The sequence below is a fragment of the Stereum hirsutum genome (genome assembly GCF_000264905.1).
Source record: "Stereum hirsutum FP-91666 SS1 unplaced genomic scaffold STEHIscaffold_2, whole genome shotgun sequence".
NCBI lineage: Eukaryota > Fungi > Basidiomycota > Agaricomycetes > Russulales > Stereaceae > Stereum > Stereum hirsutum.
The window spans coordinates 2,799,047-2,820,200 of record NW_006763132.1 but is presented as its reverse complement, the minus strand read 5'-3'; the positions used below and the strand labels follow the sequence as shown (position 1 = coordinate 2,820,200).

The following is a 21,154-nucleotide window of genomic DNA, read 5'->3' as shown; positions in this document are numbered from 1 at the left end:
CCGCGTTAAACTCACCTTTTTCCCTTCCTGGAATCCCCCGCACTTGTCACTTTTTTTTCTTCTTTGCCAACCCTCACCTCTTCAAAACCACCACTAATTCCGACGACGACAATCTTTCACGACCTGTATACTAATATGCCATCTGCCGCACTCCCGAGTCCGCTCATACCTCAGGCTCATACCACAACCGACGATCATTTACTCGAAGCAGCAGTTCGTGGAGATGCAGAAGGCGTACACAGAGCTCTTATATTGGGGGCCGATGTCAATGCGACCAACACAGCTGGACGATGTGCCGTCTCGCTCGCTATTGCAGGTGAAAAGTGCGTCTTCTTTTTTTCTTCTTCGCTGACATCGGAACAATGTAACTCATACCTCGGATGCTCGACCAAAGTTGTAGAACAGCGGACGCGTCTGACGCGTCTTTCATGACGCAGAGCCGACTGAACACAATTCGAATACTCGTCGAGAACCCCCACGTATCGTTGCACGCGTTGAACGCACCCGAAGACGCTATGGACGGCGTTACACCGCTCGGAGTCGCTTCTTGGCTGAACGCGCCCGACGTTGTTCGGATCCTGCTCGAGGTCGGCGCTGGCGCCGTCTCCGTTAATGGGTTGGATACTCACCGAGCTACTCCTCTGATGTGTGAGTCTTACTTTCTTGGTTGGTTCTTGCGACGCGGTTTTACTGCGTCTGTCCGGAAAGCCCCTATTCCACAAATAAGTGCGAGTGGCCTTTTTCTCTCTTTTCGACGTCACCATGGTCATCAACGAACATGAAGTTGTACATGGAACTACCTTCTTCTGTTCCATTATGGCATGCGTGGACAGAAAATTTACAGTTCGGCCTACCTGACGCGAATTGCTTGACATGCCCTTTTAATATCTGTAATCACCGCTCAATTTCGCTCTGCTTGTTTCTAGACGCCGCAAGGGACGGGAGGCTCGAGGTTGTCAAACAATTGGTATGTTCACACGTCTTGAGACCCTGTCGCATGTCTGACGTATTTATGCAGCTCGCGTATGGTGCACGACCGGATTACAGAGATAACAACAGTCATACATCCATCTGGTTTGCGCTCCAGCATCCGCAAGTTCTCTGGCTGTGCGAGAATGCTGTACGCAGGCACCGTACACTCGAATGCCAGGTACGTCTTCCATTTCTGCGAGGCGAAAATAGGGTACTGACGTGAGTACATAGGCCGGAAATAAGCATAATCTCTCTTCGCCCGCAAGGCTCGCCATAGACTCTCTACTCTCCGACGACGTGGCATGCCCCATCCCGAAAACTATATTCGCTCAGTCCGATGCCAATGCGCCCCTCATAAACGCCATCGTCTCCGCGGATCTCCACCTACTACGCACGCTTCTCTTTCCATCCATCACCTCCACATCTCCACCCATCCTCGTCAATGCACCCGACTCCAATGGCTGGTCCCCGATCCACTACTGCGCATCGTCCACCCTTCCCTCGACGGAAGTCCTAGACACGCTGTACCGCGCAGGCGCGGACGTCGGCCTCTTCTCGAAGTCTGGTAACTCAACTCCGTTGCATTGTCTGGCACGGAAGAAGAGGGGGACAAATGTGTTGAGAGGTCCGGCTGTGGCGAGGGAGCTTTATGAGTTTGTGTTGCATTTGTGCAGGGATTTGAATGCGCCAATGCGGGCTTGTGCTGCGGGTGGAGAAACGTGCCTTCATGTGGCGGCAGAAGTGGGCGATAGCGTGGAAGTGTTGAGAGCACTGCTCGAGTGTGACGTGGATGGGGTTGTTAGGGAAATGAGAAATGAGAGAGGGTATGTATACCGTCTTCCTGCCATCATCGCTCTTGCTTCTAGATTTTTACTCACCCTCTCTTTTCTCGATGTCGCATAGGTTGACGCCACTCGAAGTCGCCAAACCCGAATTCAGATATGTTTTCGGGAACCAAGCCGAGACCACTCGATCCAGCTCCCCCGCCTCATTCCGCACCGTTCGCCCATCCCACTTCCAGTTCCAGTCACCTTCTCCAACCACACCGACGGCCCACAGTCTCGCCCTCCCTTCGCCATGCCCTACTGCCGCTTCGTTACCCAGAATGTCCACACCGACACCCAGTCCAGCACAGTTCAACTCACATACCTCGTCTGAAACGTCCTCATCTTCTTCTGCGGAAGATACAGCCGCATCCGCCACCCATCTTATCGATTCCCTCCGTCTCATCTCGAACGAGCTCTCTTCGCCACAACATCCGCTCATATCCGATCTGGATCGTCTCTCGGCGCTGTTGAGGACGACTTCAGTCAGGAGTGGCGATCTGTTGCGACAGTTGAGGACAAGGATCGACGAGGCGTCAGATGAGCTAAGGCTGGAGCAGGAGGAGTGGAGAGTCGTGGATGGGCTCTTGGACGGCGTTTCACAGGCGTACGAGGATAAAGTCAAGGAGGAAAAGAGAGTCACTGATGAAGAAAGTGAAGAATACCATGGTATCGAGCTCGACGATTTTCCTCCCGTGCCCGGAACTGGGCAAACTTGGGTAGGGAGAGCGAGGAGCGGAACGACCGTTTCTGCAGAGTCACAGATGACGGCGGTGAACAGTATCGATTCGTACTCGACCGGACCTCCGTTGACGCCTACTTCACCGCATACCCCGAGTCATCCGGACGACGAGGACCAGCGGTCGTTCTTCCACTTCGATGGCGATGACCGTGATCACTCGCCGGGACGCTCTCGACGTTCATCACCAGGCGAAGACGATGGTGACGACCTCACCGCGCCGTTGAAAGTCCCCTGGCCCGCATGGATCGATAGGTCCGAATCAAGGAGGCCGAACGCGTCTTATGGCTATAATACACATTTCGTACCTTCGAAGACGTCCCCCAATAAATCACCGAGCACTACCAGGTCGAACACGCCCAATTCTTCGCATCATAATCCTCATGGCTTCGCAGGAACGCTCGCGGCGGCTTTGACAGGTTCGCACCACGGATCGAAAGGGAGCGAACCGCAGTTGAAGACTTACAAGTCGATGGGCGAGCTTCGTAATCGGCCGAAACATCTTTCGCTGACCAGGAATGGCGACAGTCCCACTCCTAGCTCACACCGTGGCAGTCCGATTCCTCATACCCCAGCGAGCGCAAGACCTTCACAGGAGCCGGTGATGAGCAGGCCGAATGCGACGAGGCCGAGGGCGGAGACCAGTGCGAGTGTTAGGAGCGTGAAGTTTCCGGTGACGTTGGAGGTGCCGACTGTGAAATCGAGATCGAGGGCCGGGTCTTTATTCTCTGTGGCGACGGGGAGCGCTGTTAGTGGTGTGGCGGCGGCGGGGGTAAAGGGGTCTGAGACTGCAGCGGCGACAGCGACGGACGGTAGCAGTGTAGCTCAGGCGGGCAAGGGTAGGGCGAGGTCGAAGTCGGAGGGAGAGAAGAGCAAGGCTTTTAGGCATCTTCATCATTCGCATTCGCCCCAGGAGGGCGAGAAGACGGCGGGGCAGAAGGGGACGGGGAAGTTCAAGGCTTGGTTCCGCAAGACGTTGAACTTGAAGCCTTTGACGTTGACGCCTGTTGCGGAGGACCAACAGCATCAGTACTGTGGGCAGGAACCACAACAGCGGCAGCAGTACCAACAGCACTACCGCCACCGCCACCACGGAGAGGTCGTGCCCGTGCAGGAGGGGTGTATGAGTGAAGGCGAGGGCGAGGTGGAGGGGAGGTCGAGTTTGACTACGCTTTGTGAGCGAGAGGACGCGAGTGCGAGTGGGAAGAGGAGGAGCTTGTCGGGGAGGTTTCCGTATAGGGCGTTTGCGGCTGCGTCGAAGGATCTGGCCAGGATGGACGAGAGGATGTCGAACGTGAGTCTTCGCTTCTCATCAGAAGTACATTTAAGTTTTGTTCTGTGCGGCTCGTATACTAACCTTGACACTACATTCCTATGATATAGGCCGAAAAGATCCTAGCTTCGGCGTATCGTCGTGTCGCACAAGCCGAACGCATCATCCAGAACGCACTTCAGACGCGCGAACGCACCATCCAAGAATTCCAGGCTGCTAACTCCGTCGACGCAGGCCTCGAAGCCTTCCTCTCTCATCGCGACTCGCGGAGTCACAGCCCTTCCCTATTGGATTCCACTCCCTACGAGTTCGTCGACTTCCCTACAATTCCATCGCCAGCTTCTCCGTCGTTTTCGGGCAATGACTTGTCTGCGCACTCTTCGGTTTCGTCCTTGGCGCTTGGATCCGTTCTGGGTGCTGGTGCAGTCAGTGGTAGGGGTAGTGAGGATAGCGATTGCGAGGGGGTGGAGAGAAGAGCGGATGGAAACGAGGACGATACGAAGGGGTTGTATGCTTTGTTGACGAGGAAGGTGGATGTGAGGATAGACGGCGCTATGGAGGAGGTGGAGAAAGTGAGGGTGTGGTTAGGAGTGGTGAAAGGTGTAGTGAAAGGCGTGCAGAAGAGAGTTGGGTTGGAGGTGCCGAAGGGGTTGGCGTTGTAAGGTGTAAAAAAAGAACCCTCATTGGGGGAAGCTTCCTCTTGGACTCTTTCTTGGGACTTGCCATGGTTGGTCTTTTCTTGTAAGTGCTCTGTTCGTCTCGTCTGTTCTGTTTTCATTGTACAAACTTGCTCTTGATATCGTTGAAAACTGTTGTTGCTGTATTCTGTACATAATGCCCCTTTCCTGTTCTGCTCTGTTTCTTGCTCACCTGTTGTGTTAATGTCCCCCTAATCCTTTACCCACTCACGCACGAACCTTCTTGGCACATTCCATCCACTCATCCATCCATAGCATGCATTTCTTGATACACATCATACGGCTCGGACCCTCCTTCATAGAACTTCAATTTCCTTCCTCCATCCGTCACCTCACACATCTTCCAATTCTTGCACATACACAGACACAACATTTTCATCTTGCCCAATTTCTCCTCGTACATACATACGTTCATATTCGCCCTAGTTAATCCGGACTCGCATTGCCATGTACACTGGCAGGGTGTGCTCCAAGCAGTTGCTCGCTGTAGATTATACTTGTATCTATACCCCAGCTACAATAGCTTTGTCTCCTAGACATCTTAAATATAAAGAGCTGACCACCATGTTTTAATTCCTTTTCGCCGATGTGTAAGGCTCGTGTGGGATGCGAATGTCGTGAAGGGGGATGGGCCACAACTCAACGAGAGTGGCACCCGACTTACGTCACAGAAACCCCTGGCTCTCGGAACGTGGTGGCCCAAGTCGTGCATTAGAACTTGACGTGCTACACCCTCATGGCCCCGTTCGAAAGAGCAGAGAGCGTGCTCAGCGGATTCAAAGACAGGGTAGACTCTGTTGCCGTTCAAGGTGCGCTTATAACACAAATACTACCTGGAATCGATGTGTATTGACGCGTTACTGCTGAATACTTAGGGGACAGACTGTACCTCGGAACGTCAATAGGGAACCTGCATGTTTATTCGTTCAAGGACGATGCAGGTATCTTATACCAGTTACATTGAATTCGGATATCTGATCGCTAAGTGTGGCTTTATGCAGGTCCCGCAGAAGAGGTCGTAGTCAAGAAGGGCCTTGCAAGAAGGTCCATCGAACAACTAGGCTACGTGAAGGACATCAACTCTCTAGTCGTCCTTGCCGGTGCGCCACGCTTAGTTTATTCCTCTAATCGTGATGAACATCCGTTCTGACATACCGACGAAGAGAAGCAGGTCACACTCTACCCACTCCCTGACCTCTCGCCACCCACCGTCCTCTCTAAAGCCAAAGCCGCGTTCTCCTTCGCAGTCCATACCTCCGTACAACATCTTCTTCCTGACGGACAGCCCGTCCAGACTTCATCGGTTGGGTTTGACAAGACGACGGCTGTTCCGACTGTTATTACTTATTTGTTGGTGGGATGTCAGAGGAAATTAGTGATTTATTCGTGGAAGGATGGTGAGGCGCAGGATGTCAAAGTGAGTAATGTGCTTCCGCCCATCCTGTGTTTGAACCGTTGTGAAGGGCAAAAAGTGCTAATGTATGGTGTGAGTAGGAAGCTGTTCTTCCCCATTCGCCACGGACTATGGCGTTTTTGAACAACGACATCGTATGTCTGGCGTACCAGCCCGAATTCGTCCTTTTCTCACTACGAACACATTCAATCACTGAAGTCACGACTCCGGTCCCACCCACACTGTCTGCCCAAGGCATCAGCAGCATGGGGAAGGGCGCTCTATCTGGGTTGGGAGGGTATATGACTCTTGGTTTGGGAGCAAAGGCAAAGCCGTGTGCAGTGAATGTTGGTGACTCGGAAGCGCTTATAGCGAAAGAAAGTGGGTGACTGCTCTCGTAGCCTCAGATTCAGCTTACAATGCTGACACGACGTTGGGTGTAGACTTTGGAGTGTTCATCGGTCCGGACGGTAAACAATCGCGTACTCCACAGGTCGAGTGGCCCGCAACTCCAGAGGACCTAGGTGAGTTCAATGCGCCCATGACCAGTGAGCGACATCTAACTCGCTATGAACTAGCTTTCGTCAAGCCATATATTTTCACATTATTACCCGCCGGCACGGTCCCCACCGCCTCTATCACTAACTCCATATCCTCCGCCTCCACAATTCCCTTCTCTCCATCCCCTGTTCTTCAAATCCGCTCCTCAATTTCCCTCCAACCCTCGCAGACGCTTTCATTCCCTTTCGATCCTTCGACGTCTTCTTCTTCCGAGGCCACCACACCTTCTGCCACCACACACACCTTGCGACTGCTTACTCCTTCCCCAAACGCCAAGTCGCCGTTGTTTGTGATTAGTACACCGGTGGACAGGGCTATGGCGGCAAGTGAGGGCAGCTCGATGTGGAAGTTTAAGATGAAGGGTTGGGGAGAACAGGTGGATGAGTTGGTTGCTGACGGGTCGTACGATGAAGCCATAAAGCTGCTGGATACGATCGACGAGGCGGTTTTACCCGATAAGGTCAGTCATATTCCCGCTGCGAAAATGTCTTGTTTCTAATATGTTGCGATGTGGCACTAATGTGGCGTTTGCGTTAATCCGGCACCAGGATCGTCGAAAGAGTCTCTGTCAAGCCCTCCACGCAGTCTCCCAGTTCTCGTCCGCCCACTTTGACGAAGCACTAGACACGTTCGTCACTCTAAATATCAACCCAGCAAAGGTCATTGCGCTCTATCCTTCTTCCGTCTCTGGACGCCTGTCCGTTCCTCAGCAAGAATGGATCCCGCTTTTTGGCGGCCCAAAGTCTAAACCTAAACGTAAATCAGGATCATTATCGGTGTCGGCGTCTTCTGACCATCAGACTGATGAGGCGAAGAGGTCTTCGATATTTGAAGAGGGGCAGGGACAGGAAGATGAGGATGGGGCTTCGACGGAAGAGAGTGGGCCGTCAAGAGGACGGTCACCGCCACCAGGGGGGACCGCACCGGCGAGTAGAAGTAGATGGAAGCCGGCTTTGGATGTGTTCAGGCCCGGCGGTGGAAGAGATTCCGAGACGGCGTCGATTAGTAGCGTGAAGCAGAGAAGGCCTAATGGTACCACTCTTTGCTCTCACATTCGAGGCCCTAATTCCTTGCTAACTATCAATTCATGACGGACTAGACACATTCACCCGCTCCGTCGAGTCCCTCCTTCGTTACCTCCCCGACCGCCGCATCAAACTCGCAACCTCTCTTGAAGCCTTCCACATCACCTCCCTCCAAGCTCACGAACACAAGACCCTCCTCTCCTCCACTCCGCTTGTCGAACTCTTCACCATTCCTTCCTATGCACCACTCTCGAACCTTACACCGCAGCAATTGGTGCAATGTGCACAGGTGGTGGATACGGCCCTGTTCAAGGCGTACATGGTCATTAGGCCTGGGTTGATTGGGAGTCTTTGTAGGCAGCCCAATTGGTGTGAGGTGGAAGAGGTGGAAGAGATTCTGATGTCGAAGGAGGTGAGTGGCTTCAATATTTTCGGATGCGCAGTTTTCTGCTTTACGGTGCAGCTACTTCTGGTACTGACGAGAACGAATGTGATGATGCATCATACTTTATGTAGAAATATACAGAGCTTATTGCGCTGTATAACGGAAAGAAGATGCATTCGAAAGCTTTAGATCTCTTGCATACGTACGTTCCGTCCTCCCCTACTTTTCATTTCCATCAAACTCTGACTTTGTGATGCTGCCTGCAACAGGTTGAGCGAGAAGGAGACGGACATGCGGGATAAATTGGAGCCTTCGATCATATACCTCCAGCGACTAGGACCTGAACACCTCGATCAGATCTTCAAGTCGTCGCGATGGCTGTTCGACCAGGACGCTGATATGGCTTTCGAGGTTCGCCCTCTTATTATCTCATAACATCTCTCCCACAACATTGGCTTATTGTATGCCACCGGTGGACAGATATTCACATCTGAAGAAGTTGAGCTCCCTCGAGATCCAGTTATTGCTTACCTCGAAGGGATCGACTCGAGACTCGGTGCGCGATATTTGGAGTATTTGATGCAGGAGAGGAAGGAGGAGTCGACGCATAATGGCGACAGGCTTGCGGAGCTATACCTGAAGATGACGAAGGATGCGAAGAGGAAGCGGGACGAAGGTGCGTCGTGTCGCTTTGCCCGTCTCGGGTCCTTTCGCCATCGAGGTCGAAGTCTGTTTTTGGCTGACGGGGTGTCGCCCACGTATTATAGAGACCAGGAAGCAAGTGTACGACAAATTCTTGGAATTTATCGACAAGTCGCAACATTACCAAGTCGACAGATTGTTCGGACATCTACCGGCCGAAGGTTTGCTTCACTACCCTCACTAGCATTGTGAATTGCCAAGGAGCCCATCTGATTCTACTGTTCATAGATTTCTTCGAAGCAAAGGCTATCCTTCTGGGGAGGTTGAGCAGACATGACAGTGCTCTCGAGATCTATGTATACCGGCTGCACGACTACGTCAAGGCAGAAGAGTAAGCGTGTCTTCATCACGCTTTATTTTTGCGGCGAATACTGCACATAACACTCATTTGATACTCTTCTCTAGGTACTGCAAACGAGTCTACGTTCCCACCTCCGCCACCTCCTCCATCTTCCTGACTCTCCTCCGGATTTACCTCCGCCCCTCACCGTCCTATCAACCCTATCAACCTTCCCACACATCCCAAGACAAAGACAACACCCTCCTACGTCCCGCACTGGATCTCATATCTCGCCACAGTCGTCGCATCGATGCCGAAGAAGCACTTCAACTCCTTCCTCCTCTTGTATCTGCTCACGATCTACGAGCATTCTTGATCGAAGCACTGAGAGAGCCGGTGTTCGATACAATGGTGGTGAGGGATATCAGTAAGGCTCGGAGCGAACAGGTGGCGAGGAGGTTGATGTGGTTGCAGAGTAATAGGGTTAAGGTTACTGATAGTCGAATGTGCGTTATTTTCTTCTTTGTGGGATCAAAGATCCTTCTGCTGTGAAGGTTGAGAAACTGATTTGCTGTTGAACACATAGATGCCCGCAGTGTCACAAGAGAATCGGACATAGTTCTATCGCTGTTCATACGCCTGGGTAAGCACCGTATCGCCTCCGTCCCTCCCGATCTAGATAACTAATCCTATTGGGTTTTGTTCATAGCGGCGAGGTAACACATTATCATTGTCGGGAGGCATTCTCCCACAAACTGAAGGAGATGAGGCACACGTAGTGGTCCCCGTTTTATCCACCGTACAGGACAGTTTACTCAGTCTCTATCTCTCTGGCTTTCGCATGGACTGTTGTCTTCCTTAGTCGTGTCTGTTTTCCCATGATGTATACCCCTCAGTACCCAATACAGAGATGGAAAGGTGAAGACATCTGTGATGTTCGAGATCCCGGAAAGCCAGCTGTCCGTGACGACGACACACCGCGTAGATCAGACAGAATGCAAGACGAGAGACTGGCGCATTCCAGCCAAAACGTATCGCCCACTAAGCAGTCTTTAGATCCTTTTCCCTGCATATATATTGATTGGAGACATCACATCGTTAAATTACAAGGAGCCGGGTGGTAAGTTACAAAAGAAAGGGTAGGAGTAAAAATATGCTGTCTATCAGGTAGCGTTGAACAAAAACCCAGAACCCGCACTTTCTGTCTCCCCGTTGTTGATCAAACTTCCATCACTACCCAACGTAATCCATAGGCCATTCGACGTCGCCTTGATCGTATAAACCCCAGTCGCAGCTCCCGTCTTCTGGCGAATGAGGAACGTCTCCCAGGTCGAGGCAGTGGCCCTGATAGCTGCGAGTGTAAAGTTTCCTGAAGAATCTGCCGTCACGTATTGAGAAGTTGACTCGAGCTGGATAGTACCAGCGTTAGGGGTGAATGCAAAGTTGAAGACGGCAGCATCCGATGAAGACGAGGAGTTGGCGACGAGATTGGTGTTGGCGGCGGAGGCGCCGACGTAATTGTTGGTGTCGGCTGACTGGATCGTGAAATTTCCGAGGGGGTTTGCAGAGCCATCGGTACAGAGAGCCTGACCAGACGTGTTTGGACGGGTGGCAATGAAATAGACCTGAAGAGGATCCGTGAATGTGGCCGGTCAGTATCGCAGAAGGTGCAGAGCAAGATCGATGGCTATCACCTGGTTAGTGAACGTATTTCCAGTACCCCAGTCAGTTAACTCGGTTGACATGGACATAGCGGTGACCTGTGAGGGTAGATGAGCAAGTATATGTGAAAAGCTCATAGGCATAAAAGCTTACTGGATCGAAGTTGCTGTATGCACAGTATATCACGCATCTATAAATGCGAAGATGAGAATTCCACCAATTCCGTCAGGGAGCGTCGCATGTTGGCACTCACTTCCATTCATCAGCGAAGGTTGCATTGTTGATCTCGTCTGAAGCATATGACCAAATGTTCTGTACCCACTGCGTGTCGTACAGATACTCGTTCACAGGCTACTTGTACCAGATCAGCGAAAAGGACGGCGGCGGTCACTTCAAACGAGTAGATGCTTACCGTAACGGGAAGTATCTGGATAGCAGCGATCTCGACCTTCTGGTCTCCCCAGAACCTACGAGTGTATAGATGTCAACTGAGCTTTTTACGCATCAAAGAGTGCATAAATAAAGCTTACAGCCAAGCACCGGACTGCCAGTCTTCAACGTTGCCTGCCCATCGGCACATCAGCTTCACCTGACATGTTACGACCCGGCGATATTGAACGCACCTATGGTAACCAGATCCCTGATCGCATCCTCTGGGTATGGCTGATCCCTGTCGGTACCACTCGTCTGCGGGTACATATGCCAGTACGTCTGCGCCGCATGCTGCTCGGTCGCAAGTAAGAGAGCGGCATAGTTCTTCATGTCTGTATTTCCAGTGACTTCAGCCCAGAGCATGGCTCCGTAGTAGCCATTGATGGCTTCTCCGGTGGATTCTTGATCGCGGGAGCCCGCGCCATTGGCGATTCCGGAAGCTTCATAATGAAAGGTATGAGTGAATGGAAGGAGACTCCCAAGTTGATCGAGAAATTGGATGAAAGACTGACCCCAGGAATGGCCAGCAAAAAAGTCGCGGCAGCGAGCGATGGGGAAGTATGGATCCGCCGTCGAAGGGTTGGCCTAATCAGAGATCAGTTCGAACTTCGAGCAAGTCAAGACCATGAACTCATATACAATATCACGAAGGAACCAGTTAATTTCAGTCTCGTGTGCACTCAGCCAAGCGCTATCGTACCTGAAGAGTGGAATACTATCTCAGAATACAGTACTTAGCGCATAATACGGAGTATAACCACTTACTTTGCAACAACGGCAGCAGATGCAAGGAAATAGCCGTAGTGGAAATGGTGGTCATTGTAGTACCTGAAGGAACGTTAATCCTCTCGCCCCACATATGGAGTCGACGCAACATTCCACAACTTACCCATTTCCAAAATCTACGTTTACATCAGTTGCTCCCTCGTTGTTCACGATCCCTCCCCAGTTCGTCTCGTAAGCCGGAAGGATGGTTGAGCTTGAGTCGAACTGGTTGAAACGATAGTGTATCAGCCTTTAAGTGCCCCTTTTCGCTCGTAGTACATATCAGGTCGAAAATCACCCAATAGGCAAAGCTAGCCTCCATGTAATCGATAACCTGTGGGATGAGGTCGCTTCTTCCCATTGCATCGGCGATCAACCTTCAACAGGCAAAGCCGTGATCATTGAGGAAGACTATACGAGCGCGTATCACGAAGTTGAAGCTCACGCTAATCTGGACTGCGCAGCCATACTCCCGCCCCAATAATAGAAGTCGCCCGGGACGCTTGGCTCTGAAGCATTCAACTGCCCGATCTCGTATTCGAGGCCTTGGATAATAGTGGACGAGCAGGAACTATCGGGTGCGCGAGGGGCATTCCAATCGATTGTGGGTAGATCGTATTGCATGTTCCAGACATTTCCTGTGATACAGTCATGGAAGATGGGCATGGCGGAAACGACAAACGAAGATGGAATGCAGCAGAAGATATGGGGACGAACCGATGGCAGGATACATGTAGCCTTTGGTGGTCAGGTAGTTGAGCGCTGTTGTCGCGGGAAAGTTTGGTGACACCATCTTCATCCTGATTACTCCATGAAAGACCTTTGATCAGTAACAGGGGCTCTAACTAGGAAAACATCTCACTAATCACAACAAATACACACCTATGGTGAGGCCACGTCAGCATCAACAAACTATCCTCGTCTCCCGTCACATTCCATGTAAAGCTCAACACGGCCGTGTTTGCATCGGTATCGAAAGTATAGTCTGTGTCCACGCCAACAGGGTAGTTCTCGTAATACTGGTCCAACAATGCTTCGTGAGAGGAGTCGTTGAGTTTTACCAAGCGAAGGATACCAGTGAAAGGTGCCGAGGCGGTGACAGTCCCGGATGTGGTATTGGATGCAGCGGTGAGCGTCAGATCACCGGATAAAGAGTATATCAGGTAGGTGCCGATGCTGTTTGTGACACTGAACTTAGAAGCGGTTTGGGTAGCTAGTGGAGATGATTAAAATATTAGTTGGAAGGGAAGTGTTTCAAACGATGGCACGTACACGAAGCTCCGGTCGCTAGAGTCTCGTTGTTGAACGAGGTGATGGACTCTTGACCACTCGTGAACAACGGTGTGGCGCTGGAATATTCGAACGTTAGATATGGAGATCCAGGTACGAGGTAGCTCGTCATTGTGCTTGAGCCTGTGAAATATTGCACCGTGACCGATTGTGTGTCCTGTGCGTCGCATCAGTAGCCACCCCATTGTACAGAGGATAGGTATAGTGGGAATCATCAACAAAAAGGCGAGGAGTCGATTAATGTAGGCATACTGACCCAACCTGTCGCTTTATGATCACTCGCTGCTCCAGAATGCTCAACAAAGCCGGCCAACCAATCCGTCTGGGTGGGTTGATGGATAGACGTCCCATCAAAATCACGACTGGTCGATACTCCGAACTGAATTGCACTCGAAGTCAAACTCGTCTCATAAGGGAACGGTCCCGCACAGACACTGTGGGGTGACACGCATCGAAAGTGTCAGTATACGTCAATGCGCATCTTCGGTGTTCGAATTTCCATCGGAAAGGAGAAGAAAAGAAGGAAAAGAATAGAACGACGTACGCATTCCCAGGAGAAGCAGCATAACCCGCCCACCAACTGTTCGTAGGATACGGTGATGACAGATCCGCGAAGAAAGAGGTTAGAGGAGAATCCGTTGCTACGTCGCCACCAGCAGGAGCAGGTTTGTCCGTCGCTATAGGTCCTATGGATTGAGCAGGAACATTAACGATGGTTTGGGAGATCATAGAGAAAAGCGATAAAGTGCGGAAGAACGGCATGATTCTGAGATCGGGAGTTAGAGAGAACAGACAGCCGTCCAACGCGACGAAATAAGAACGAGTAGTGCCAGGGCCTATAGGAACAGCTAGAGAGAGCAAGGAGGTGGGGGTGAATGTGCGGAGGCAGATCGCGGTTCACTACCGTGAACGGTCGAGTCTTAAATGTGTTCGTCTGGCTTCGAACGGCGTATAGATGCGAATGGGTCGCGATATGAGCACTTGACAACAGCGCGGAAGAACACGCATACCATCGCTTGTCATCTGTTGCTGCTTGCTTCAAGCTTAAGGTCCCGATACGGAAGCATACGTCCACCCAACACTGACCAGCCCAAACAGAGCAAATGTAGACGAGACCCTCACCTCCCCAGTTCTTTGCACTCACGATGATAATCCCCAAAGATGACGCATATGGTACGAGTAGCACGAGGAAGTCACGAAGAACGTCTATTACGGATAAACTCTGTGTCAAAGGAGCTGCAAATGATCGCCGTTCTCACCTGCAGTAATCCCATGCCAAATGAGCTGGAAGACGTCGAAGAGAAGAGGCCGAGAAGAGACACCGCAAGGACAGTGACTGCGATAGAGGCGAATGGTCCAGTCAGCAGTAGAAGTAAATGACATCAGTCACAAAGTCGAACTTAAAGCCCTACGCTTCTTAGATATTTAAAGCGGAAAGGTATAAAGGGCCAGTGTATACAGGCGATAAAACGGGAGCTAGATAGGCCGTGTAGGGAGACACACGAGAAATGGGCGTTGATATCGATTAATGAGGACTTCTCGTAACATGATCCAAGGATCGCCACACGAAAGATGAGACGTCTCAACTCTCGAAAAAACCCCGATAATATATGACCGGATCAATGGTCATAAGAACGCGAGGAAAGAACAGCGTGGCTCCTGGAACTGCCAGCACATCCGTCCCACAAGCTAAAAAGAGCGAGGGAGGAGAAGAATAACGAAGATGCCTCAATAAGGGCAGGACAGGCCATTCACACGGACCAGCCAGGTGAGCACCCAACAACGCAACCGGAGGCGGAGATATACACTTATGTTGTGACGTTTGCGCTAGTAACTTGTAGACGCCAATCTACACCGACTCTTTGAGTATTGCAACAAGTAGAAGACTACATAGGTGACGCACCGAGGAAATTCGTCTCGCACATGAACGTCACAGAAGTCTCCTTGCATGTGTTTTCTTGGATTGTGTACATAGATGCGTGAGCGAACAAGGCAGAGGGAAGCAAAGAAGGGTAAGTACTCACTGCAATAATTCCACACTAGAATGTGATCGCATGGGTCACCTGAGTAGGGGGGACGCCGGTCATTGTGCTTGTGTGGGTAAAGGATTCCTTTCGTCGACTCCAGCGAGAGGAGCCCTAGATTGAAGCGCCCAAAATATACCAGTGCACCTGCGATGGTGTACCATTGCTAGAAAGTGTGATATGCAGTTCCTGAGACCCATTACGATCGAGAAGGCGGCCCTTGTCGTGTCTGCCCTATGTGAGTAAAAACCTAAGGTTCCGACTGCTCCAGCTGGGTACTGCGGGCGAGTTGTGTGAGAAGTTCCAAGAAACTTAGCAGCAGCGGCATGGAAAATACTCATACACCACCAATTATAATGAACAGCCGCGAAAGACGATACGATAGTCCAGATCAAAACCAAACAATCCTGAAATACAAATCAAAGCCTCTCAGATCCAAATTAAAACTTGACATCCACTCAGATATCAGAGAACCTACAACATAGCCCACATATAGATATTTCGATAAGATTGCGCAGACACGAAGGATCAGGAAGAGGGAGACCAACTCACCGATCAGGCATCAACACTGGTGCAATAAGGCTCCAGATGTACAATAGCATGCAGACCCACGAACTGACGATGCGCATCCACATCGCGGTCTCGGAGCGACCGATGTAGACGTCTTCGCCTTCGGAGGTGGTACCGCCTGTCTTCATCACGTTCCTATTTGACGTCGCCACACGTTCGTCAGTTTCTTGAAGTTGGAGATGGAGATGGATGAAAGAATAATAGGGGACATACCAGTCGGTGAGTAGCATGGCAACATACATGGCGCCGATGGCGAAGATAATGTGGAACCAGGAGTACTGTGAAGGATGGTGTAAGGCGGTAAGTATCAAAAAAAAATACGGGACAAAATAGATGCAACGTACATTGTATCGTGTCCCAGAACGCTCATCATCTCGCATCTCACCGACAGCCTCGTCGTCCTCTTCATCCTCCTCCTCGTTCAGCGCCGACGCAGGGATAGCGCTATCCAACAATTTTCAGCCCGGATGACGCAACACTGAAGTTTGAAAAGAAACGCACCCAGCTTCAACAGCGGCCAATAACGCCTGATATCTCGGCGTCTCAGTCTTTCCTGGCTGTGTACTCACCACACTAACCTCATGCCCCTCATCCGCATCGCCACCTAACGCCACAGCCCCATACTTCCTCTTCCCCACCAACGCCCTACTCTGTGTCGCCGCTCTCGAGGTGGAATACGCAATGGCCAAGAACGTAAACACGGCTCCTAGTACGACTGCAGTCGTTCTCGTTCCACTTGCCGTACCTGACCGAAGAGGATTACAGGTCTCGTGCGAGTGGTTGCCGATGGCGGACATGATGAGGTAGGTGCAGTATGCCGCCACCATTGCGCTTTGAGCGAGGCCGGAGCGGGGATTATGTTCTTGGACGGTAGGATTGACACATATGATGGTGATGAGGATGCAGAGTGCGAGGTTGAACGAGATGAAGAACCGATTCAACGTGCATCCCGACCCGGCGAAAAACGCGAACATCACACCCGTCAAAGCGATCGTGGCAGCGTACATTCCTGCGGTGGAACCGATGAGAATCCACTGCCACATATTTGACGAGCTCGAGGCTTCCCAGTTCTCCAGGCACGTTTCGGACCAAGAGTGTGCGAAGTCGACGAGGAGGACGAGACCGAGGAGTATGAATATTGTGGCGCCGATGAGGGATATGTAATTTCCCCAGAAGATGAAAAAGCCGTTGGGTATGAAGAATGAGACCACGACTAGTACCAGCCAGAGAAGGACCTTTGGACCCCACCAGCTGTGTGATACATGAGTTTTAGTTCAACGTTGAATAAGGCTATGAGGAAACGTACCCATTTTGGATAGCAGCCCGTTTATCTCGAGTGTCTCTTACTCCAACCAAAGCGAGACTGAGGATGAGATGCAGTAGAGACAATGCGAAACAGATACGATGGACCTACGACATGTTCAGACTTCGCGAGAATCACCAGAGAAGAGAATACGCACCGCTAAAACACCGTAGCACTTATCATCTGCACAGTCCATCTTGATATAATCATAGCTCCATTTCGCGATGTTGTCTACCATGAACGGCGTCTTCATAAGCCATGCAAGCATCGAGTTCAACGCAAATATCATCTGTCGCCACAGAACATAGGGTTAGCAATATCAACGGTCGTAAGGCCAACCAAACGTACAGCAAATCCGACACGAGTTGCAATAGACGAGTTGCAATTGCATGATTTACAGAACATAGATGCTTTAAAAGGTTGTCAGCATGAGACAATATTATGGATCACACAACTGTAAACATACCTGCATGCGACGTGAAGCAGAAGGCTAACCCAGCCAAAGCAGAGGTAGCGATTCCGCCTAAGGAGCCCAGAATGGGTAAGGAAAGCAAGATACCCATCGTTGCCTTTCCACTCTTGATTATAAGTCAAGGTGTTATAGACTAGGAAGATAGCAGAGTGATGGTTGAAAGAGAGATGACTGGAGAACGCTCCCCCAAGGCTCCAACTCTGGGCGCTGCGGACGTTGCCGACATCGGCGCCACCGCCACACCGCATTTCTTCATTTTTTGCCACATTTACTTGTCATCCAACAGATGCATCCAGGCAACGCTCGTCAATCACCCTTGTTGTAACAGTATTTCAGCGAAACGTTATCCACCTTCGAGGCGTCACCCGTCTATGTCAGAAAATGGATCTCAGACCAGCTGTTAAGACAACAATATACAATCGCCCTGCAGCCTTCTGCAAGTGAAAGAGACCACATGAGCTTTATCGATGCTCCCGCATTCTCTTAGCATATTTGTCTTCCGGAGTCCCGTCGTGCCGACATACATCTGGGCGGTTTTGGGAGATTGTATCTGACGCTAATATACCCATAGAGATTGTCTTCATCCAACTCTAAACAACTTCCCGACGACGCTCACAATGTCTCCTTCGACGCCGCCTCCACCCGGTTTCTACGTCCCAGCAGTCCTCTTCTTCACAGAAGATGAAGAATTAGACATCCCCGCGATCAAAGCCCACGTCCTTCGTCTGGCTCAAGTACGTATCTTCATCATTCATCTAAGTCAAAGACGATTAGCCCTGACCGTGCGATGTCTTGTAACATCCAAACAGGGTCACGTAACCGGAATCCTCGTTCAAGGGTCCAATGGCGAAGCTCAGCATATATCTCACGAGGAACGCAAAATAACTATCCAAACCACCCGCCAGACTCTCGACGAGAATGGGTTCCAAAATGTGCTCGTCATCGCTGGAACGGGTGGTCAGTCGACCAGGGAGACGAAAAAGTTGAACGTGGACGCGAAGGAGGCAGGCGCCAGTCACGCACTCATCCTCACTCCGTCTACGTGGAAGCCCCTATTGACGAAGGAATCGATCACGAAGTTTTATCGGGAGGTGCGTCTGCTTCTCTTGTCACTTTTCTTCATCAGTCCCATAGTTGGTTTCGCTGCGTTTAGGTGGCGGATGCTAGTTCAATCCCAATCATGGTCTACAACTTCGCCGTTGTCACCGCCGGTCTGGACCTCGACTCCGACACGATCGCTACCCTCGGCGAACATCCCAACATCGTCGGCACTAAACTTTCCTGCGGCCATCTTGGCAAACTCACCCGTCTCTGCACAACGCCTTCCCTCCCCCCATCTCAATTCGCCACCTTCATCGGTCGTTCCGATTCCTTCCTCCCTGCCGTAGCGCTCAAATCCGCTGGCGGGATCATGGCTCTCGTTAATGTGGCTCCCAAGGCGCATAGGCGGCTGTTGGACCTGTGGGAGGTGGGTAGGTACGATGAGGCTAGGGACGTGCAGAGGTTGCTCAGTCATGGGGATTCGATTGCGGCGAAGTGTGGGGGGATTGGGTTCATCAAGGCCTTAGTGTCGAAGGAGTTTGGGTATGGGAACGGGACGGTGAGAGGGCCACTGGTTGCTTCTTCCGTGGATAAACTACAAGGGAGGGATAAGGAGCTCATGGACGAGCTGATTGCACTTGAGAAATCTTTGCCGTAGAGGAGAGGTTCTATGCCCAAATGCAGAACGCTTCTTAATTGATACGAGGAGAAGTAATGGAATTAAAAGCTTAACATATTATTGTGCCCGCATATCAACAGGACACCGCACTGAAAACAAATATAGCCAAACGCGACGGTTTAAGTCTGGTCCCGATCTGTCCACTTCTTTGTTAGTCGCCGCTCGCGTGAGGTGACCGCATCATCGCTCCAAATACTCTGTGACAGAAATATGTGTGTTCAGGTTGGTGAGTCCCCATATTGCGTTCTGTGTTTGGACTACTCTACTGCGACCGAAACTTATCTTTCGCTGCACTGTTCTCAGGATGGTATCACGCATTTTCAGCGCCGTCCGGAGGGCTTCTGTGCACATATGTGCAGGCCGGCCCGTCGAATAGGACAAGGCAAATCACGATAATCCACTGCAAACGCAAGGCGTTTCACTGCTGGGCGAAACCATACAGCATGCCCAACTCATGCCTATAACCTAGCATCCTTTCTCGACACTTGGAGGTATTATGGTTACGGCGTGGTCTTCTGGAATTATTGCATACGTAGTCTGCGGTAAATGGGTCCGGTTCGGGCCATGGCGCTAAGTAACGATTGAGTTCGACCACTGTAAAAAGCAAACAGAGCCAAACACGATGGCGGCTTACGTTTTGCTTACGTTGGCTTCGTCCTAATTTGTGCACTTCATTGTCGTCCACAGCGCTAAAATGCTATCATCTCTGTACACTACTTCCCGGACAGGTCAGTCTCATATGCATCATTCAAAACAAGTACTTCATACTTACAAGTAAAACTCATCTACAATAAAGGGCACGGTCATCTTGGCGCTAACTTGACGCAACAACCTACAGTATTCCGAACGCCGCACCACGGTGGCGCGAGCTTAAGCGCAGTATTTGGATCTCCAGCTAGCACTTATGCCCCGTATTGCTGGTGTCTTTCTGAGTAGACGTCACCGTTAGTATTGTGGCTAGGCAGGTGACCGGATGGCCAGTGGTACATCGAGGGCCTGACTGCTAATACAGTAAACCTGGTAACGCATCAAAGCAATCCTAGTGGTCAGTTGGCAAAGTCTGTCCCCCGGACAGTTACTGAAACATCTTTGATAGGCATTGCGCCGCTTCTTCAAATGTCTTGTCACGGTCATGGTGTCCGTCATTCAGCGGCTGGAAGTACTATGGAACAGTCAGTTGGCTTCAAATTCTGCATCGTCACCCTGATACTGAACATCCGATGAGGTCGGCTTCCCCGGTGTAACGGCTTTTGAAGAGCCTCTTTCCCAACTCTTTCCAAGACTTTGTCGGTGTGCCAGCACCGTTGGACTCAGGGGTCTGGCCTACGGCCAGTACATATCCCCGACCATCAAAATAATGTACATCTTTACCTCGGGCCAGTGTCGGGGACAGTTGAGAACGGAAACATCCTCGGGCACGGCCCTCATCCTTCCCAGCACACGTGCTGACTGTCGTAACACACTAGGCGGCGAATTTCTGAGACCAGAACATTTCTTGATCCAGATTGGACAGCTCAAGATGTGGAATATGCCACTGCAAGGTGAGCGAACAAGTATTCTGACTTCCTGGAAATGATCTTGGCCGGGATTGGAATGCATTTCGAACAAGTAGAGACGCAGTGCTCGCTTGTTCGCATGGTCAATTCTTCTAATGCTACCCCATTTTAGGCGATGCTTTAGTTGCCATTCACGCTGTCGGCTGAGTCGACTCTCTACTAAGATTTGCACCTCAGACCGGGGTTCTGGAACAGAACTATCTGGGAAACAGCCGAGCTATACGTTGTCTCTTGCCGTCACCTGTGATGCACTACATCTTATCAGTGCGATGGCATGCCGAGGATGCCCGGGTCACTAATGGCACAGCGTCGCCTCTGGAGGGTTTACGTTACGGGCAGCACATCTTATCGCCGTACTAGGCCGTCTCTGTGAATCTTTGCAGTCTCGGAGTGATCCGACATGATCCTTGCTGGTTACAATGTTCAGCTCTCACGGCACTCGTTCAAACAGGTAGGAGGATACGCGACGTATCCCGAGGATCACAGCGGTCAATAACGCGTAGTGCAG

At 51.1% G+C, this 21,154-nt stretch overlaps 5 protein-coding genes across 5 annotated transcripts; 3 read left to right on the top strand and 2 right to left on the bottom strand.

The window, feature by feature from the left end:
• Window positions 1–42: 42 nt before the first annotated feature.
• On the top strand, window positions 43–5,063 carry STEHIDRAFT_91554 (ankyrin). Its single transcript, XM_007300089.1, has 7 exons — window positions 43–323; window positions 395–648; window positions 927–967; window positions 1,019–1,150; window positions 1,204–1,796; window positions 1,876–3,829; window positions 3,919–5,063. Exons 1-7 carry the CDS (start codon window positions 136–138, stop codon window positions 4,468–4,470), a joined length of 3,714 nt encoding a protein of 1,237 aa, XP_007300151.1. The 5' UTR covers window positions 43–135; the 3' UTR covers window positions 4,471–5,063.
• A 179-nt stretch (window positions 5,064–5,242) lies between these two features.
• Window positions 5,243–9,748, top strand: STEHIDRAFT_137131 (uncharacterized protein; the record flags this gene model as incomplete). The annotated part of the gene is made up of 17 exons (XM_007300088.1): window positions 5,243–5,315; window positions 5,382–5,447; window positions 5,508–5,606; window positions 5,670–5,923; window positions 6,001–6,280; window positions 6,343–6,423; window positions 6,478–6,920; window positions 7,009–7,492; window positions 7,560–7,897; window positions 8,002–8,072; window positions 8,140–8,281; window positions 8,351–8,546; window positions 8,638–8,733; window positions 8,801–8,903; window positions 8,978–9,358; window positions 9,439–9,495; window positions 9,562–9,748. The coding sequence occupies 17 exons, from the start codon at window positions 5,243–5,245 to the stop codon at window positions 9,629–9,631; spliced, it is 3,234 nt and encodes a 1,077-aa protein (XP_007300150.1). The 3' UTR covers window positions 9,632–9,748.
• A 267-nt stretch (window positions 9,749–10,015) lies between these two features.
• On the bottom strand, window positions 10,016–13,730 carry STEHIDRAFT_48921 (glycoside hydrolase family 81 protein; the record flags this gene model as incomplete). Its single annotated transcript, XM_007299237.1, has 18 exons — window positions 10,016–10,477; window positions 10,547–10,612; window positions 10,668–10,704; window positions 10,768–10,865; window positions 10,927–10,981; window positions 11,045–11,078; window positions 11,138–11,386; window positions 11,459–11,531; window positions 11,586–11,646; window positions 11,712–11,774; window positions 11,836–11,936; window positions 12,010–12,088; window positions 12,157–12,349; window positions 12,429–12,511; window positions 12,594–12,924; window positions 12,984–13,158; window positions 13,258–13,435; window positions 13,546–13,730. The coding sequence occupies 18 exons, from the start codon at window positions 13,728–13,730 to the stop codon at window positions 10,016–10,018; spliced, it is 2,523 nt and encodes an 840-aa protein (XP_007299299.1).
• A 1,617-nt stretch (window positions 13,731–15,347) lies between these two features.
• STEHIDRAFT_91547 (uncharacterized protein) lies at window positions 15,348–17,504 on the bottom strand. Its single transcript, XM_007300087.1, has 9 exons — window positions 17,365–17,504; window positions 17,247–17,308; window positions 17,056–17,187; window positions 16,902–17,005; window positions 16,097–16,846; window positions 15,940–16,039; window positions 15,809–15,873; window positions 15,578–15,730; window positions 15,348–15,499 (listed from the first exon to the last, which is right to left on the bottom strand). The coding sequence occupies exons 1-9, from the start codon at window positions 17,459–17,461 to the stop codon at window positions 15,484–15,486; spliced, it is 1,479 nt and encodes a 492-aa protein (XP_007300149.1). The 5' UTR covers window positions 17,462–17,504; the 3' UTR covers window positions 15,348–15,483.
• Window positions 17,505–17,987: 483 nt separating this feature from the next.
• Window positions 17,988–19,069, top strand: STEHIDRAFT_49383 (aldolase; the record flags this gene model as incomplete). Its single annotated transcript, XM_007299285.1, has 3 exons — window positions 17,988–18,104; window positions 18,180–18,503; window positions 18,524–19,069. 3 exons carry the CDS (start codon window positions 17,988–17,990, stop codon window positions 19,067–19,069), a joined length of 987 nt encoding a protein of 328 aa, XP_007299347.1.
• Between the last annotated feature and the right edge of the window lie 2,085 nt (window positions 19,070–21,154).

Bases quoted from the DNA above. Each gene is read 5' to 3' on its own strand.
- STEHIDRAFT_91554 (XM_007300089.1), top strand. From the start codon at position 136: ATGCCATCTGCCGCACTCCCGAGTCCGCTCATACCTCAGGCTCATACC. The intron at 324-394 runs GTGCGTCTTCTT...GCTCGACCAAAG, and splicing joins CTCGCTATTGCAGGTGAAAA to TTGTAGAACAGCGGACGCGT. The intron at 1,151-1,203 runs GTACGTCTTCCA...GTGAGTACATAG, and splicing joins ACCGTACACTCGAATGCCAG to GCCGGAAATAAGCATAATCT.
- STEHIDRAFT_91547 (XM_007300087.1), bottom strand. From the start codon at position 17,461: ATGGGTATCTTGCTTTCCTTACCCATTCTGGGCTCCTTAGGCGGAATC. The intron at 17,006-17,055 runs GTGCGTATTCTC...AACATGTCGTAG, and splicing joins AGTGCTACGGTGTTTTAGCG to GTCCATCGTATCTGTTTCGC. The intron at 15,731-15,808 runs GTATGTCCCCTA...GACGTCAAATAG, and splicing joins GCCATGCTACTCACCGACTG to GAACGTGATGAAGACAGGCG.